General features: G+C 35.4%; 2 protein-coding genes across 7 annotated transcripts; both read left to right on the top strand.

Annotated features, from left to right (window-relative positions):
* The first annotated feature begins 212 nt into the window (after positions 1 to 212).
* On the top strand, positions 213 to 3866 carry LOC140181442 (uncharacterized). Its single transcript, XM_072225012.1, has 3 exons — positions 213 to 1497; positions 2076 to 2654; positions 3019 to 3866. The coding sequence occupies exons 1-3, from the start codon at positions 213 to 215 to the stop codon at positions 3864 to 3866; spliced, it is 2712 nt and encodes a 903-aa protein (XP_072081113.1).
* A 5672-nt stretch (positions 3867 to 9538) lies between these two features.
* Positions 9539 to 15515, top strand: LOC112771406 (dihydroorotase, mitochondrial). Of its 6 annotated transcripts, none has more exons than XM_025816139.3 (10): positions 9546 to 9976; positions 10931 to 10997; positions 11128 to 11230; positions 11389 to 11534; positions 11710 to 11891; positions 13033 to 13169; positions 13578 to 13743; positions 13832 to 13948; positions 14391 to 14551; positions 14955 to 15515. In XM_025816139.3, exons 3-10 carry the CDS (start codon positions 11129 to 11131, stop codon positions 15147 to 15149), a joined length of 1206 nt encoding a protein of 401 aa, XP_025671924.1. In that variant the 5' UTR covers positions 9546 to 9976; positions 10931 to 10997; position 11128; the 3' UTR covers positions 15150 to 15515. The 6 variants fall into 6 exon arrangements, with proteins under 6 accessions (XP_025671923.1, XP_025671925.1, XP_025671924.1 ...); XM_029295150.2 differs by having other exon boundaries at positions 9550 to 9976; positions 11397 to 11534; XM_025816138.3 differs by having other exon boundaries at positions 9539 to 9976; positions 10931 to 11230.
* The last annotated feature ends 2190 nt before the right edge of the window (positions 15516 to 17705 follow it).

The following is a 17705-nucleotide window of genomic DNA, read 5'->3' as shown; positions in this document are numbered from 1 at the left end:
AACTTGATTCAACCCCCCTTCTCAAGTTCATCTAGAACCATCAATTGGTATCCAGAGTAAGGTCTCAAGAAGGCAAGCTTCACAGCTTAGAGTAAAGATCCATGGCCAACAACTTGAATCCCAACATCGTGGCTTTCACTCTCACTGAAGGGCAGTCTTATAATAGACCTCCCTACTTCAATGGCAGCAATTATTCCTACTGAAAAGAAAGAATGAGAATCTTCGTGCAGTCAATCGACTACAACATCTGGAAGATCATTCTCAACGGACCAGACGTTCCCACCAAACAGAATGCTGATGGAGAAGTAGTGGCAAAGGAAGACAGTGAATGGACAAATGAAGAAAAGAAGAAGGTTGAACTCAATGCCAAGGCAATCAACCTGATGCACTGTGCAATCAGTTTTGAAGAATTCAGAAAAGTGTCAAGGTGCAAAACGGCTAAAGAAATCTGGGATAAGCTCAGACTCACTCATGAAGGCACTAAGCAAGTGAGGGAGACCAGAATTGACATGCTGATGAAGGAGTATGAAATGTTCAGTATGAAGGAGGACGAGAGCATCGATCAAATATTCGAAAGGTTCTCAATAATCATCAACAATCTGGACGCCATGGGAAGAAATTACTCTGAAGAAACCTTAGTAAGGAAGATTCTGAGAAGTCTGACTAAGAAATGGGAAGTGAAAAGCACAGCCATCTCTGAAAGGAATGATTTGATCAAAATCACCTATGATGAGCTGAGAGGCAAGCTGCTGGCTTATGAAACCACTCACATGTCTCAAGACAAAGATGACAAAAAGAAAAGTATAGCACTAAAATCAAGAATGACAGCCCAAGGAGAAGAATCTGATGACAGTTTCTCAGATGAAGAAATGGTGCTCTTTGCAAGAAAAATGAGAAGACTACTGAGATACAAAAACAAAGGCAAAGGAAGCTCTTCATCCAAAGATGTCAAGAAAGATCAAGTCAATTTCACATGCCATCACTGCAAGGAGCCTGGTCACTTCAAGTCAGATTGCCCTCAACTTAAGAAAGGCGAAAAATCAAAGAAAGACAAAAAGAAGGCGATGATGGCAACATGGGAGGACTTGGAGAACGACACCAGCTCAAAGAGCTCAGATCAAGAAGCTCAACTATGTCTGATGGCAGATCATAATGATGAAGATGATGTAGATCTCTCTGACTTATCTATTGATGAACTGCACTACATTATCAAAGACATTTCTGTGAACTCTAAGAAACTCTTGGATAAGTATGCTAAATGTAAGAAAGAAAATGAGGCTTTGAGGACAGAAAATGATCTTCTTTTGAAAAAGGTTAAGGCAAATGAAACTAATAATGAAAAGTTTTTCAAAGAAGAAAACATTGCCTTGCGAACTGAATTAGAAAAATTCAAACTCAAGCATGAAGTTACTGCTTCTACTGATTTGATTTCTGAAAACAAAAAGCTGAATGAACAAATAAAAAATTTGAATGAAGACTTAGCAAAGTTTGTTCAAGGTTCTCAAAATCTAAACAAACTACTTACTAGTCAAAGGTTTGGATCTAAAAAATCTGGACTTGGATTCATAGAGGAAAACAAGGCTGTTTTCAAACAAAACTTTAAAAAATCTGAAGCCTCCTCTTCCAAGCTTTTCAAACCAAAAGGATTTAGCAAAACTCAAAAATCAGTAAGCAAGAATCATTGCTACAAGTGCAATAAAAATGGTCATGATCCTCCTCAATGTTTCATCTTTCTTAAGTCTTTTGGTAATGATAGTAAATTATATAAAGTTGTTCATGATTATAATGCTCTTGGGCAACCAAGACGATTTCACATCAAAGGATCCAAATGGATTTGGATACCTAAGATTAGTTGAAGAACATGCAGGTTTACCTTGCATCCAAGAAGAAAATGGACATGTGGTATCTTGATAGTGGATGTTCAAGGCATATGACCGGAAGGGATACTTTCTTCATTAAACTCAACAAGTATAATGGAGGATTTGTCACTTTTGGAGATAATGATAAAGGTAAAATAATTGCCATTGGTAAGGTTGGCAAAGATTTTTCAACTTGCATTGATAGTGTCTTTTCAGTTGATGGGTTAAAGCATAATCTATTGAGCATAAGTCAATTGTGTGACCTTGGATATGCTGTAACCTTTAGGAAATCTGATTGTAGGGTCATAAATGAGAAAACAGGGACTGTTTTATTTGTTGCCAAGAGAAGTGACAATGTTTATGGTATCACTCTAGATGATCTAAAAGTTCAGAATGTAACTTGTTTCTCTTCAATGGAATCTGAAAAATGGATGTGGCATAAGAGGTTAGGACATGCTAGCATGTTCCAAATCTCTAAGCTTGTAAAGAGAGGCTTAGTTAGAGGTCTTCCTAATATAAAATTTGATAAGGACATCATTTGTGATGTTTGTCAAATGGGTAAACAAATTAAAACCTTTTTCAAACCCAAGGAAGATGTCTCTACTAAGAAACCATTGGAGTTGTTGCATCTTGATCTGTTTGGACCAACTAGGACTCAAAGTCTTGGAGGAAAGAGTTATGGCATGGTAATTGTGGATGACTATAATAGATTTGGCTGGGTGTTCTTTCTTGCTCATAAACATGAGGCTTTTTCTGTTTTTGAGAAATTCAGCAAAAAGATTCAAAATGAAAAAGGTTTGAAAATTGTTTCAATTAGAAGTGATCATGGCAAAGAATTTGAAAATCAATACTTTGAATCTTTTTTGTGATGAACAAGGCATATCACATAACTTCTCTTGTCCAAGAACACCTCAACAAAATGGTGTTGTTGAAAGAAGAAATAGAAGTTTACAAGAAATGGCTAGAGCTATGTTATGTGAATATGAAATCCCCAAGTTCTTATGGGCTGAAGCTGTGAACACAGCTTGCTATGTTTTAAATAGAACCATCATTAGGAAGTTTTTGAAGAAAATCCCATATGAACTTTGGAAAGGGCATCCTTCTAATCTTAGTTATTTTCATGTGTTTGGCTGCAAGTGTTTCATTCTGAATATCAAAGAAAATTTAGGAAAATTTGATCCTAAAACACATGAAGGGATTTTTCTTGGTTATTCCACAAATAGCAAGGCCTATAGAGTTCATAACAAGAACTCCAAAACTGTTGAGGAAACCATGCATGTCACATTCTATGAATCTAACAATGTTCCCAGTGTTTGCATTGATGATAGTCCAGGTTTTGAAGATGAATTACCAAAGAACACTGAACCAGTTCCACAAAATCCAAGTTCTCATGAAGTTACACCTGTTAGCTGCGAAAATTCCAATTCTGTAGGAGACAATTTGGAATTATCTCCTGTCACAGCAGAAAACACTGATGCAGAAGCTATTATTGATCAAGAGGAACCTGGATCTTCAACACAGATCAAAAGGCCCAGGAAATGGAAGTTTCTGGAAAATTACCCTGAGAAATTCATAATTGGTGATCCCTCCAAAAGTATTTCAACAAGGTCTTCTTTGAAAAGAGCTGAATCCAACAACTTAGCTCTTCTATCAAAGATTGAACCTCAAAATATCCAAGAAGCTCTTGCTGACCCATCTTGGGTGTTAGCTATGGAGGAGGAATTGCAGCAGTTTGAGAAAAATCAGGTCTGGTCATTAGTGCCTTACCCAAATGGAAAGAAAGTCATTGGCACTAAATGGATTTTCAGAAACAAACTGGGTGAAGATGGATCCATAGTCCGAAACAAAGCTAGATTGGTTGCTCAAGGATATGATCAAGAGGAAGGGATTGATTTTGATAAATCCTTTGCACCTGTAGCTCGAATGGAAGCCATCAGATTGCTCCTTGCATATGCTGCTCATTGTGGCTTCAAGCTATTCCAAATGGACATTTTGCTAAGCTTATGACCAATGAATTTGATATGAGCATGATGGGAGAGCTCAATTTCTTCCTAGGCTTGCAAATCAAGCAAACTGCAGAAGGCATATTCATCCATCAAGAAAAATATGCAAAGGAACTTGTCAAGAAGTTTGGGCTGGACTGTGCTAAGCCAATGGGAACCCCCATGCATCCTAACATCAAGCTTGATAAGGATGAACATGGTAGTGATGTTGATGAGACACGCTACAGAGGGATGATTGGATCTTTAATGTATCTAACCTCCTCAAGGCCTGATATCATTCAAAGTGTTGGATTTTGCTCAAGGTTTCAATCAAAGCCTAAGGAGTCCCACCTCTCTGCTGTAAAGAGAATCATCCGATATGTGCTTGGTACCACTAATTATGGTTTATGGTTTCCTAAGTCTGATTCATTTCAATTAGTGGGTTTCTGTGATGCAGATTTTGCTGGAGATAGGATTGATAAAAGAAGCACAAGTGGCATGTGCTGCTTCCTTGGGAAATCTCTCATTGTTTGGTTTAGCAAAAAGCAAGTTACAGTAGCTCTTTCAACAGCTGAAGCTGAGTATATTACAGTCTCCTCTTGTTGTTCTCAATTATTGTGGCTGAAAACTCAACTAGCTGACTATAAACTGAATGTCTCAAATATTTCATTATTTTGTGACAACATGAGTGCTATTAATATTTCCAAAAACCCTATTTTGCACTCAAGAACAAAGCACATTGAAGTTCATTTTCATTCTATAAGAGAACATGTGCAAAATGGAAATTTAGATATTCAGTTTGTTAATTCTGAGGGTCAGCTATCTGATATTTTCACCAAACCATTGATAGAGGAGAGGTTCTGCAAGTTATGAACTGAACTGGGCATTCTAACTTCATCTCTGTTTTCTTAATGTTTCTGATAATGAGATCTTTTGTATTTTGTCTCCTAAATCGCGGTGAGATTTTTTGGCAGATGATGAGTAAACTTCATTAAATCACTATGAAGCCAATGGATTCAACTCTGAACACAATACATGATGGACATCTAGTGTTGAAGCAGTCTCTACATCTATGGTTTTTTTTGGGACATCCTCCATATTTTTTTACTAAAAGTGGGCTTTCAAAATTTTTGGGCTTAAATTCAATTTCAATTTTTTGAGACAGCTGGACTCACTTCATTTTTTTCAGTCTCAATTTTTTTGGCACTCGCACTTTGCTTAATTAAGCTTTACTTCATTTGCATCCATACATCAATTTCAACTTTGTTTACTTTTTATCCTTATTTCAAACGTACGAAGGTTACAGTTGTAACTTTCAAAACGTTTCCAAATATTGGATTTTTATCTTTTCAAGGTGCAACCTTTACGATTCTCTAAGTCTATATTAACTTCCCACTGTATGCATCCATTCACACCACACTCTCCACTCTCCACTCTTTCATCTTCTCCGAACCAGTGCCTCTATAAATAAGGCTCGAAAGAAGAGAGTTGCCCGCAGAGGCTCCCACAGTGGCATCCACCGTTCTGATCACACACACTCTTCTCCCTCACTATTCCCTACTCATTCTTCACCTCCTTCACCACCAAACCCTTCTCCTGACATGGCCCGCACTAAGACCACTGCTCGCCGCCCTGGCGTTGCTCCTCGCCCTACACCTCCTCCTCCTCCACCAAACACCTCTCAGCCTAGTTCTTCCAAACCCAGCTCTTCTAGAGGAAAGAGGCCTCTTCACGAAGACGAAGAGACTCGCCCCACTCAGAATCACCATACTCGCGGTACAGTCATTACCTTTGAACTTCGTCCTGTTGCTGAACCTAGACTCTCAAATCCTATTGCTTACAAGTCATTTTATGCTGATTTTCCTGATGAGTCGTTTGATCGTCGCCGTTTTCAATCTCTCATGAACTACCTATTTTTCTGCAAAGATGTTTACAAGCGTACTCTCTGTCCCTCTAAGCTTGTCAATCTAGACAAACTCCGTAGGAAAGGTTTGAACTTTACCCCCATTGTTTGCATATCAAGGTTGGACATCCATACTGTCCATCAAAGAGAAAATTTATCCTGATTTGGTAAAACAGTTCTATAGCAACATGTCCTACAAAGAAGGGAGAATCGCCTCTTTTGTTAAAGGCAAAGTGATTATTCTTGACAAATATCACCTAGGCAAAGCCCTTGATTACCATGACCGAGGCCCTGATGTCTACACCTCTGGTAAGTAGGACGAAACGCTCAATGTTTCATACTTTGATGCCCTAAGCACTGTCTGCATCAATATCCCTCTCTTAGAAGGTAACACTCCTACTCATAAGTCTCTTGATCCAGTCCGTGCCCAGCTGCACAGGATTGTAAACCATGTCATCTTGCCTCAGAGCGGCTCTTTTCAACGTGTCTCATTTTGTGATACACTGGTTTCGTATGCACTGCTTTCAAAAATTCCCATCTCTTTTGCTTACTTACTTGTAAGGCATATGTATGCTTGTGTCAGTACCAAAAATGCGTTACCATATGGCATGCTTCTTACAAAAATTTTTCAATATTACAATGTTGATTTTGGGGCTGAAATTGCAAAAGATTGTAACTCATATATCAAAGGGGGTGGTGCAGTAAAGAAAATAGCTCCCAAGTGTTGCCAAACTGATGACAGCATTGATGTTCCCTCTGTTGATGAGGATCCTCTGGTTCCCCCTTCCACCTCCACTACGATCAAGGTCATGACCCGCATTCTGAAGAATGTGCTTGAAGAATTTATCAATCTGACTGACCTTCTTCTCCATCATGGTGCTGAGCGCAAAAGGAACCAAGTTTTGGAGGAAAATGCTCTCAAGAAGACCAAAGGAAGGATTCGCATTCTGAGGGACTTTGTGGAGAATGTTGAGGTTGGCCTCACCACATCTGACAATGAGGGGGAGGACGATGGAACCTCTGATGAATCTGACTCTGATGCCTAGCTCATTTTATCTCATCTGTGATTATGACTTAGTTTCCTTTTGAACTTGTTTGTTTATTTTGGATGACTGTAAAAGAAAAAAAAAAATCTTAACTACTCTGCTACTTAAACTATATGCACCAGCCACTAACAAATTTTGTGCAGGTTTTTTTTTTCTTTCCTCCCTTGATGACAAAAGGGGGAGAAAAGAAAAGGAATGTTAGCTTTGGCTTAGGGATTAATAGTAATAGTTAAGAACAATGTTTTGTGGTGCTATGATTTGCCCTGTGTTGTGATTAATGTTTGATTAGTGTTAATTGCCCTGTGCTTTCATTACTGTGATATACTGCTTGAAAATATTGGTCTTGACTGTTTTTTTAAGTTTTGCCCAGGTTAACATGTAAGCCATGATCAAGGGGGAGTAATGCTAGCATTGAGGGGGAGCTGCTCACAATCCAAAAGTCATCAAAGGGAAGTGTTCTTAACTCTTTCAAATTAGTCTTTAATTTTCCTATTTTATCATGTTTGTCATCAAGGGGGAAATTGTTGAGCCTAGTTTGATTTTGGGTTAAGTTATGATGACAAACATTATTTTGGATTGAAAGCCCAATATTGTTTAATGTGTGCTTTATTGTGGCAGGCCCATATGACCAAGTCCACACTACTTCAGTCCAAGACCAGCTAGTGCTTCAGCATTGTAAAAGAGCCAAAGCTCATTGCACCGTTTAGCAAAGAATAAAAGGTTATGCATTTGGCAAAAGGAAAAGAAAGACAAGGACATCTGTCAACATCAAGGACAGCTGAGACTCTAGCAAAGCAACAAGACACAAGGACACCCCACTAACCCAAGGACAATAGCAGAGCAATATTTTGTTGGTGGTTGAGCAAAACACAAACTTGCTAAGCAGCAGAGGTAGTGGGTGAAGCTCCTCGTATGGCAGAGATCATGGAGTAGGATGAAAAAGGAGATCATGCCAAGGAAGAAAACAAAAACAAGGACCACAGAGGTGGTGGACGAGCTCCTCCAGCAGCATATGTAGTGGAGCATGATGAAGAAGGACAGCTTGCTAGCTGTGATAGCTCCAACGGGCAGCAAGGACAAGCAAAAGGATGAAGCTACAATGAAGCCAAGTTGAAGATATATAACAAGCTTCATTCCAACATTTCAAATCAAGAAAGAGAGATCACACACTCAGAGCACCATCTCTAACACAGAGCTGGAATCTCTTTCTTCTACTCAAGCTTAATTCTTATTTTTGTGTTATGGCTGTCTTGCGTTATTTTCTGTTTTGAGAAAAGGCAATTATGTGAGGTTCAAAAGCCAAGAGAGAAAAGGCAAGAGTGATGCAAAATAGCCACTGTTTGTTTTCTGATGTAATTTGGGTGTATGAACTAGGATTAGTTCCCCTTGCCAAGTTGGGTTAGTACTTGGTGAGAATTGAATCTGTGTAGATTCCCTTTCCAAGTTGGGTTAGCACTTTGGGGTAGCTAAGCTTTGGTGAAGAAAGCTTGGGGTAGATACTAGTTGGATTAGGGATTAATTCAATAGTATTGGTGTATGTAATCTGAAGATTATAGTGAAAATTCTACCATGATTTGTGGTGGAGACTGAACATAGGATTTATGGTACTGAGAATCCGAACCAGGATACATGCTGGACCTTTTCTCTTCTTCTCTGCTCTTTTAATGTTCTGCGTACGAGATAATTTCAAATAATCTCCAGCAACTCAAGCTTCCACTGCATCAGAGTTTGAAACTCTAAATTTTAAGCGAACTTGATTCAACCCCCCTTCTCAAGTTCATCTAGAACCATCACTAACCAATCACTAAAGACAAACTAACCATCATAATATAAATGAAAAAAAAGGCAAACTGTCCTTGAGGTTTCTGAACTTGTAGTTTGTGTTAAATGATATGGATTGTATAGCTGCTATTTTGAGGAACTTTCATTCTTTTTTTTGTGAGAAAACCTTCATTCTTTTTCTTTGTTGCTTGGACAAATTTAAACCAGAGTTGGAAATGGTTTGATATTTTTTGGTATGTTTTTTTGATTTAATTGCTTTATTGATTAGTATCATCACAGCAAACATTTATAGGATGAAGAAAGGATTTTAGTTTCTCTTATAACAAACTTTGAAAGTAAAAGCTTCAGTTCATTAAAATATTTAAGTTTGTACTTTATCGAAAGATCTTAAAACTTTGGAAGATGATATTTTATGTAGTGCTTTAAATTTAGAAGATATTTTAAAGTTTATATTAGATTATAATTATGTTTTAGAGTGTTTATTTATAATTATTTATTATTTTAATATAAAGCGATTTTTTCTATTGGACTATAGTTAAACCGATTAGACCATTAAATTAATAAATCAGTAATTAGAACGATTTGATGATCGATTCAATTTTTAAAACCTTGAAGTACGTTTCTCTTGATATCTAATGGTAGTTTTCCATACCTCTTTACGTTTGTTCTGTTTAAAATTAAATCCTCTAATTTGATATAATATATTCATTTGTTGCTGATTAGAAATTAATTAAAAAAATTTTATTTTTAAAGATAGATAAATGATGAAAACTTCTTTAATTATAAGGTGTTTGAATTTGTTTGCGAATAATTTAATAATAAATTATTATATAAAAATATAAAATTTTAAATATTTAAAATTATATATTTAATTTTTATTAATTTTATTTTATATTTAATTAAACCAATTTAACTACGGTTTAATTTTAATTAAACTATTAAATTATTAAATCAGTTACTCAACCGATTTGTTGACCAGTTCGGATTTTACAACCTTGCCTAGCACTACTGCACTGCCCTCTGCCCCCACTAAAGCCTAACCCTAACACACACATCACACTCTACAGTGCCGCACTTTCCAACCTCCACTCTCCAGGTTAATCACACTCCTCACGCTCCCACCAGAGGCTCACCACTCTTTGCGGGCGGCGGATTCCATCACAGTCGCGCCCCCATCCAGCCCACAACGCTCTCGTGCATTTTGTTCTGCGTCGCTCCTTTCCCAGTGCCGTCGTGGTCTCCATCCAGCGTCTTCGTCGTCTCTCCGGTTTCGGCCCCGTCGTCTTTGTCGTCTCACCGTCCAGCATCTCTCCGTCTCTCTTTGATTTCTTCTGCCAGAAGCTCTGTTGGCTGCTGCTGCTACTGGTTGCGTCGCTGGCGGTCCTGCTTGATTTTCTTGTCGCTGTCAGTGTTCTATTTCGAGTCTTCTAAATCTCTACACTTCTCATGGTTCTGTTATTATTGTTGGTTCTTAACTGATTTTTTGTTATGATTAGTTGTTTTTGGTTTTCTTATTGTTTTCATTATTAATTCTAATTTTTTGTCCTGATATTTTTTTCCTAATTATCTGGTTATGATTTTTTGTTCTAATTATTTGTGCTAAAAACATAAATTTATTTACAACGGTTACTTTTAACTATGAGTTTCTACTCACTGCTTCTGGCACATCTAATCACATATGAGTTTCTACTCTTTTTGCATATTGAGTTTCTGAAAAACAGCAAGAAGAGATAGAAAAAAATATGGTTACAAAGCCGTTAAAGTTTTCGGTTTTGACATTATATTTTTGGTTCCCTTCATTGTTTCACTTGCATTGGTTAGTTTCTTTTTTTTCTGAGGCGAAGCAAATGCTTCTTAGAATATCTTGGGCATATTTTAGAAGAATGCTAATATTAGGATATATGACTAATGTATATTAATTCTAATGGGGTATTTAAAGTATGAATGCAACTTTGTTTAACTTTGAATTATGTTAGAAATTGTGATATATGATTTAAAAACCAAAAAACCGAACCAAACCAATCCAATTATGTTTAGTTTGGTTTGGTTTGGATGGCTTCAGATAAAAAACCGAACCAAACTAAACCGATCAAATTTTATATTATTGGATCGGATGATTTTTTCGCTAAAAACCGAACCAAAAATCGAACACCACTAGTTGTTATTATACTGATCTAAGACTGAGATTATACTCGTAAAAATGCACAAGTCCGCAAGCTCATGTAAACTCTTATCACAGATTCGTACATGCATTGAATTATTCATCACAAATGTAGTTGTTATTATGCTTAACTTGTTTCTCCTAATATATTTAATGGTGACATATTGTCTATTTTGATACGTTTCTTCTTTGTGCAGATAGTTTGCTCATGCTTTAGTGGTACTAGGAAGGGGAATGATAAAGACTTTGTCACTTCCCTGCCAAGTATGTGTATATATATTCTGATTTTAGTTTTATTCGTCTTCCATTTTCATGCATTTTCTTCAATCCCATTCTCCGTGTTTACAAAAAAAAAGGAAGATATTTTTCCTGCTATTTTGCATGGAATGTGTAGAATGTTTGGGGATAAGGGGAGTCATGGTATCAACATCAACAAGTGTTGCATATGGAACTTGTTGCCATTTTGCATGGATAAGTGTGGAATGTTTGGGAAGATGGTGAGTCATAGCTTCAACATCAACAAATATAGCATATTGAACTAGATTTTCATTTTATTTCTTTAAAGTTTAAATAAATTTTATGATTAAATCAAGAATTAGTCTCTTCTTTTCTTTCTGATTCTGCTAGTAATTGAATTGTTATCCTTCTACGAAAGGTACTTAGATTCTCTTCCAAAAGGTTCGAAAATCATAAGTGCTTTAATTGTAAAGAAACAATGATGGAACTCAGTATTACACAACCTGACGATTGGCATCTTCACCTCCGTGATGGTGACCTACTTGAAGGTGTCATCCCTCACAGGTAATTTGATTTCTAATAGAAAAGACTTGTTAAACTCCATGCATTTCTTGCTGTTTATTTTTGTAGGATGCCTAAAGAGCCTTGGACATGGTCTATTATTATTTAGCTATGACTGTGCTAACTGCTTTTAAAGGAAACAGAAGTGAATATTAATTAATAAATGTTGCTTCTACAGTGCCAAGCATTTCGGAAGGGCAATAGTGATGCCCAATTTGAAACCACCCATCACTACTACTGCAGCTGCTTTGGCTTATAGGGAGTCCATTCTGAAAGCATTGCCTAAAGATAGCAGCTTCACTCCTTTGATGACCCTTTACTTAACAGATATGACAAGCCCTGATGAGATTAAACGTGCAAGTGAGTATAATTTGTTTATATGTGAATCTAAACAAAATATTGCCAATTATCTATGCAATTTCAAGTAATAAAAAAAGCGTTGGTGGAGATAGTAAGTATGTTTAATTGATGTGTCTTTGTTAGTATAAGGTATTATGTTTTACTAGAAGAATTTTGTTAAAATTAACTTCTTTTACCTTTTACCTTATCAGTTCTATTTCATATTTCCAACTGTGTCATGTTGCTACATGACATGCTAACATGATATTATCTTTGCTGTCAAGCATTTCTTATATCAAACACAATTAGCCACTACATAAAGAAGTTTATGGTAATAACGAAGGGGTGACTTCTATTTTATTATAACTTTTATGAGGTGAAATTTGAGATGTAATCATTGGCAGATATTTAACCAGTTAGTAGCTATGGAACAAATTATATATGATCCGTAAGTGTCAAAACAGATAGAGTATGGGATAGAAGTTAAGGAAACCTCTACGCATAATTAACATAATCTGATATCATAGTTTAATATTGATCTTAAGAAACAGTACTAGTGTTTAAGCAAGTATGAAAAATATATTAAAAGGCTATAAAGCAAGTAAATATCCTGTGCAGATGGGAGCCACCCTCCTTAGAAATTGCTTAACTGGCTCCAAGCATATTTTTTACTCATTGAACCATGCGTCTTTTCTCTCAATTTTCTTCATAAACCCACATCTCTTCCTAGTCAGCATTACGGCATTATTAGCTTCTTGCTGTCCTCCCTAATTCTTCCCCCTACTATTCTCACTCCTTTCTCCTGAGTCAGGTTCCTCTACTCTGGGGCCAATGTTGCTTGGAGTAGACTTCGGTAATCATGAGTTTGAGCCTTTTTTTTTTCTTTTCTCTTTCTTTAGACGACAACAATTTCTTGATGACCATGCCATTTATTGCCCTTTTCTTATGCATAGTGGAGGCTTTCAGCTTTGTCCAATGGAGCAAAGGATCTAGCTTAATGTTTGTGTACACAACTACTTGATATAAAAAGTATAAAATTTTTGTCGTTCACATGGAAATCAATGGTTTGATTGTCTAATTTCATGCTATTCTCTATACTTATTCAACGTTAGCTTGATTCTTCTGACTATAGTACATTATTTATGCTAATTGCATTTGGAAGAAAAGAGTGGAGCTGTTTATGGTGTGAAGTTGTATCCTGCTGGTGCTACCACAAATTCTCAAGATGGTGTTACAGATCTTTTTGGAAAATGCTTTCCTGTTCTTGAGGAAATGGTTGAGCAAGATTTACCATTACTGGTACGTTTTTTCCCTCCCTCTATGTGTGTATGTGAGTTGATGTATAAGTATAACAATGCATTACGTGCTTTTAGATGACATGCTTGCCCCAATTGTAGATAGTGATTCAATTTCAGCTACAATGTCATTAGTCTTATGACTAATCACACCATGTCTGAATTATAATACACCTTTTCTAATGGAATTTATTATATTTGACGCCAAAATCACAATATGCCCCTCTAAAAATTGTGTGCAAATACTCAGACTTTTAACTATTGTCTACGTTGTGCTTTGGAAAAGCCAAGGCTAGCCCAATAATGTTTTACTCCCTTTTTGCATGTTGATTTGTCTATTGTCTATATAATGTACATAAAATTGAAAGTTCGTGTTTGTACTTTCTTATTTGCAAATCAGTGTATGTGACAGGTTCATGGAGAAGTTACAAGTCCAAATGTTGATATTTTTGACCGGGAAAAGGTTTATATTGAAACAATTTTAGAGCCTTTGGTTCAAAAGCTTCCACAACTTAAGATTGTAATGGAGCATATTACTACCATGGATGCTGTCAAGTTTGTTATGTCTTGCAAAGAGGGTACCTTATTTCGATATCTCGAAAGAGCTTTCTCATCATTATGCTGTGATGTTCTAAAATTTTACTAATGTATGGTTTTCCTTTCCAGGTTCTGTAGGTGCAACTGTTACACCTCAGCATCTTATCCTTAATCGCAATGCTTTGTTCCAAGGTGGTTTGCAGCCTCACAATTACTGTCTTCCAGTTCTCAAAAGAGAGATCCATAGTATGTAGCTTTATTTGTTCCCCTTAATGTATAGATTTGTAACAACTTTACATGTTACGTCAGTTCTCATGGTTATGAAATTGAAGTAATTTTTTAAGGTCATAAATGAATCCATGGTTTGCTTGTATTATATTTAGCGAACATCTCAGTTTTTCATTGATCAGATTTGATGTTATTCCTACAATTAGAAAATATTGGCTTTTTGTGGCTGCTAGCCTGGAATGGCCTTCCAACATCAATTTACATTTTGAAGGCGAAACTTATAGCTTTGCTGTAAAGAGAAGTCTTATTGAAGAGTTATGGAGTCTATTGAACAGACTCATACATAATTAGCTTGAAATATCTGTTGCGAACTTGTTAATCATTTTAATTATTATTAAATTAATTTCTAATTCAAAACCATATTATCTTACCTTGAACTCTTTTTTTTTACTCTCCATAGGACAGGCTATTGTTTCGGCTGTCACTAGCGGAAGTAAGAGATTTTTTCTCGGAACTGATAGTGCTCCACATGAAAAGCGTAAAAAGGAATGCGCTTGTGGATGTGCTGGCATATTCAATGCTCCTGTTGCTCTATCAGTCTATGCCAAAGTCTTTGAGGAGGTGCAGACTTTCATTTTTATGTCTACTTATATTTCTTTAACAATTATTAGGGTACACCTTTTCATTTTTCATTTTAGCAATTTGTGTTTTCCGAGACCAATATGTCACTTTCAAGTTTCAAAAGATTTGCAAACTAGTTTTGCTGAGTAAAATTCCAAAATTTCACTTCTAGGTTTTCTCCTTATGCGAAATTTCCAAATATCCTTTTATATTTTGCAGTGAATATCAATAGACATACATATAATTTTAGTACTATCATGAATTCATATGCATGCATGACTCGTGCATTAATCTTGTTTTTCCATGAGATGTAAATGAAAAAGCCCACACTTTACATGCTACCTTGCCTATGAAAGCATGTTAATTTTTATACTATCTTGAAGTTACTTTTTACATGTCGCAGGCTGGTGCACTGAATAAGTTGGAGGCCTTTACAAGCTTTAATGGGTCTGACTTCTATGGCTTACCCAGAAACAAGTCAAAGCTTACTCTAAAGAAGGCTCCATGGAAAGTACCTGAACTGTTATCTTTTCCGTTCGGAGACATCGTTCCCATGTTTGCAGGCAAAACCCTTGAATGGGAGGTATCCCTTAATTGACTAGCATTCTTCCTTTTTGACCAAAATCACAAGTATATTTTTTCCAGAGAAAATCCTTAACGAGCCGGGAACAATTGACACTTTAAGTGGAAAGTGTACATTATTTTGGCATAATAAAATAAATTGCTAACTTTTAAGAAATATATTCATGATTCATGCACTGTTTAGACCAAGGGGTTTGTCTGCACTGCAAGGTGACTGTTCTTACAAGACTACAAGTTACATAATTGGTTCTCTTTATTCGTTTTTTGCACCCTTAAGTTTTGCTCTTAATGTGCAAATGCTCGTCTTGCTATCATTAACTCTTGAATTAGATGATATGTTCCAATGGCATCTTACATAATAACTATAACATATTATATTCAACAGCCCTTTTACGAGGTGTATTTATGTGTTACTTATGTGTTATAACTTGCAAATGAAACTATGGCCACTCATACCATTTTATGTTTCTTGTTTAAATGCATACTTGGTCCCTTGAAAATTTTTGGTCCGTCTTTAATTTTTAATTTGTTGGCTTGTATTATGAAATAGTCGGCTAAAATTTTATCTCTTTTTTATTTAATAAATATAAAAAAATAAAATATTTCTAGACATACGAAAGAGTTGGAAAAGTTGCATAATTACGCAACAGATACTATTTTGCAAAGCTCTTGCTTTAACAAGTTGCACAACAATTTGCAATTTCCCCGGGAGAATATTGTGGAATGTCCTATTTTCATGAATGACTATGCTATGCGTAAACTAAAATCAGCAACCAAAATTTGTCATTAGTATAAAATACATGTTAGAATATAAAATACATGTTGAAAATAAGTTATACAACACATGTATTTATATACAAATAAATGGTGATTAATTTTGGTACTTAATTTTAGTGTAAAAATAGCATTTTTATTTCATGAAAATTTCTTTTGGAATAGGGTGTTGCAAAATCATAGTGGGTTTATTTTTTCCTCTCAAATAAGCCATTTTGCAATACATCATGACATTGATGCAGATTTGAGTCATACAAGGTGTTGTTTTTAGACATCGACCTAGTTTTAATTGATCTGTCATAAAAATGAGTTGTTGAGGGTCTAATTGAATCTATTCCTTTATTTGGGTTAGGATGACTATGTGCATAGGTGGAGTTATTTTTTTAAAATATCATGTGTAAAATATATTTTTTTGAGTTAAATTCTAAAATAATTCTTGAGATTGAGTGTGTGTGCTAAAATAATTATTTAGATCTTAATTGTACCAATTACGTCTATGAAATTGATAAGTATATCATATTATTTTCTGACCTACATTCCATTAACGACTTGGTGATGGGCTTGTAAATATGAATCTTTAGTGATATGTGTCACATGGTTTGACCACATGTAATAATGTGAAAACGAACCACTCAGTAACACGTGATATGGTGACGATGATGCAACATGCCACAATTTTATTTGCCCACGATGATGCAATATAATTTGTCCATATATCATCTGCTATGTTATCATTACAGGTGCATAAAATTGGTTTCCAATTTTGGCTTGATTTAGTAAAATTTTTATTTTTGAAAATTAACTTATAAAAGCTAGTTTTTAAAAGGGTTTTCTTAAACAAATAAAAAAATTATATTTACGTTTTTAGTTAAAATTCAATTTTTTTTACCGTTTTAGATATTATTTTTTTATTTCGCAGTCAAATACTATAACGCATTCAAAAATTGCGCAATTAAGGAAGAACACTATAGCGCATTTGTTGCCGGTGATATAGCAACAAAACAAATCTTGAACTATAGTGCAGGTTGCTATATAGCTGGGACCACTATATAACAAGCAATAATCAGATAACTTGTTTTTTTTATTAAATATAGAATTCTTTCAGTTATCAAATAGTCATCCAATGTTTATACTTATATTTAATTAAAAAAAAAATTAATTATATAGTACTCATAATTAATCATACGAATACAATAATACAGATATATTTATTTTTATTGAATTGAATTTAATTATTAATTTAAATTATATTCATCTAAATTTTAAATTAAAATTTTTTAATATTTTTAAATGCACTTGTAACACCCTACCATACAGAGTCTTATGCTTAAGTCATAATTCCGAGATGGCAAGGTATTACGACCTCTAGAATTAAAATTTAGTACATATAGTAGTGTGAATGATTGATTATAACTAGGAGCCTTTGTAGAAAAAGGAGTAAACAAAAAAACGTAACTCGAAAGCGCAACACTCCGATCGATAACGTAACGAACAGGGATAAGCTAACGCGAGATTATATATATACAAAAGAGTGTCAAAAACGGGAATATCAAAACTCAAATCCGGATGCGAAGATAACCGGTCCGAGCATAGCGATATATACATATAATAAATAAGGAAACCCCAAAGGAAACCCAAAGGGACACAAAAACAGAGAACCTAGTCTCCAAAATCCCCTCTAAGAGGATTCATCATAGTTTGTATTATTCAATGGAGATAAAAGTATCTAAGAGAAATCATAAAATCAAAACAAAGTCCCGAGAACAAGGATCTTCGCTAATCCAGAAGTCTCTAGCAT

The sequence above is a fragment of the Arachis hypogaea genome, chromosome 18 (genome assembly GCF_003086295.3).
Source record: "Arachis hypogaea cultivar Tifrunner chromosome 18, arahy.Tifrunner.gnm2.J5K5, whole genome shotgun sequence".
NCBI classification, from domain to species: Eukaryota; Viridiplantae; Streptophyta; class Magnoliopsida; order Fabales; family Fabaceae; genus Arachis; species Arachis hypogaea.
Note: the sequence above shows the minus strand (reverse complement) of the source record. Positions and strands in the feature narration are given on the sequence as shown.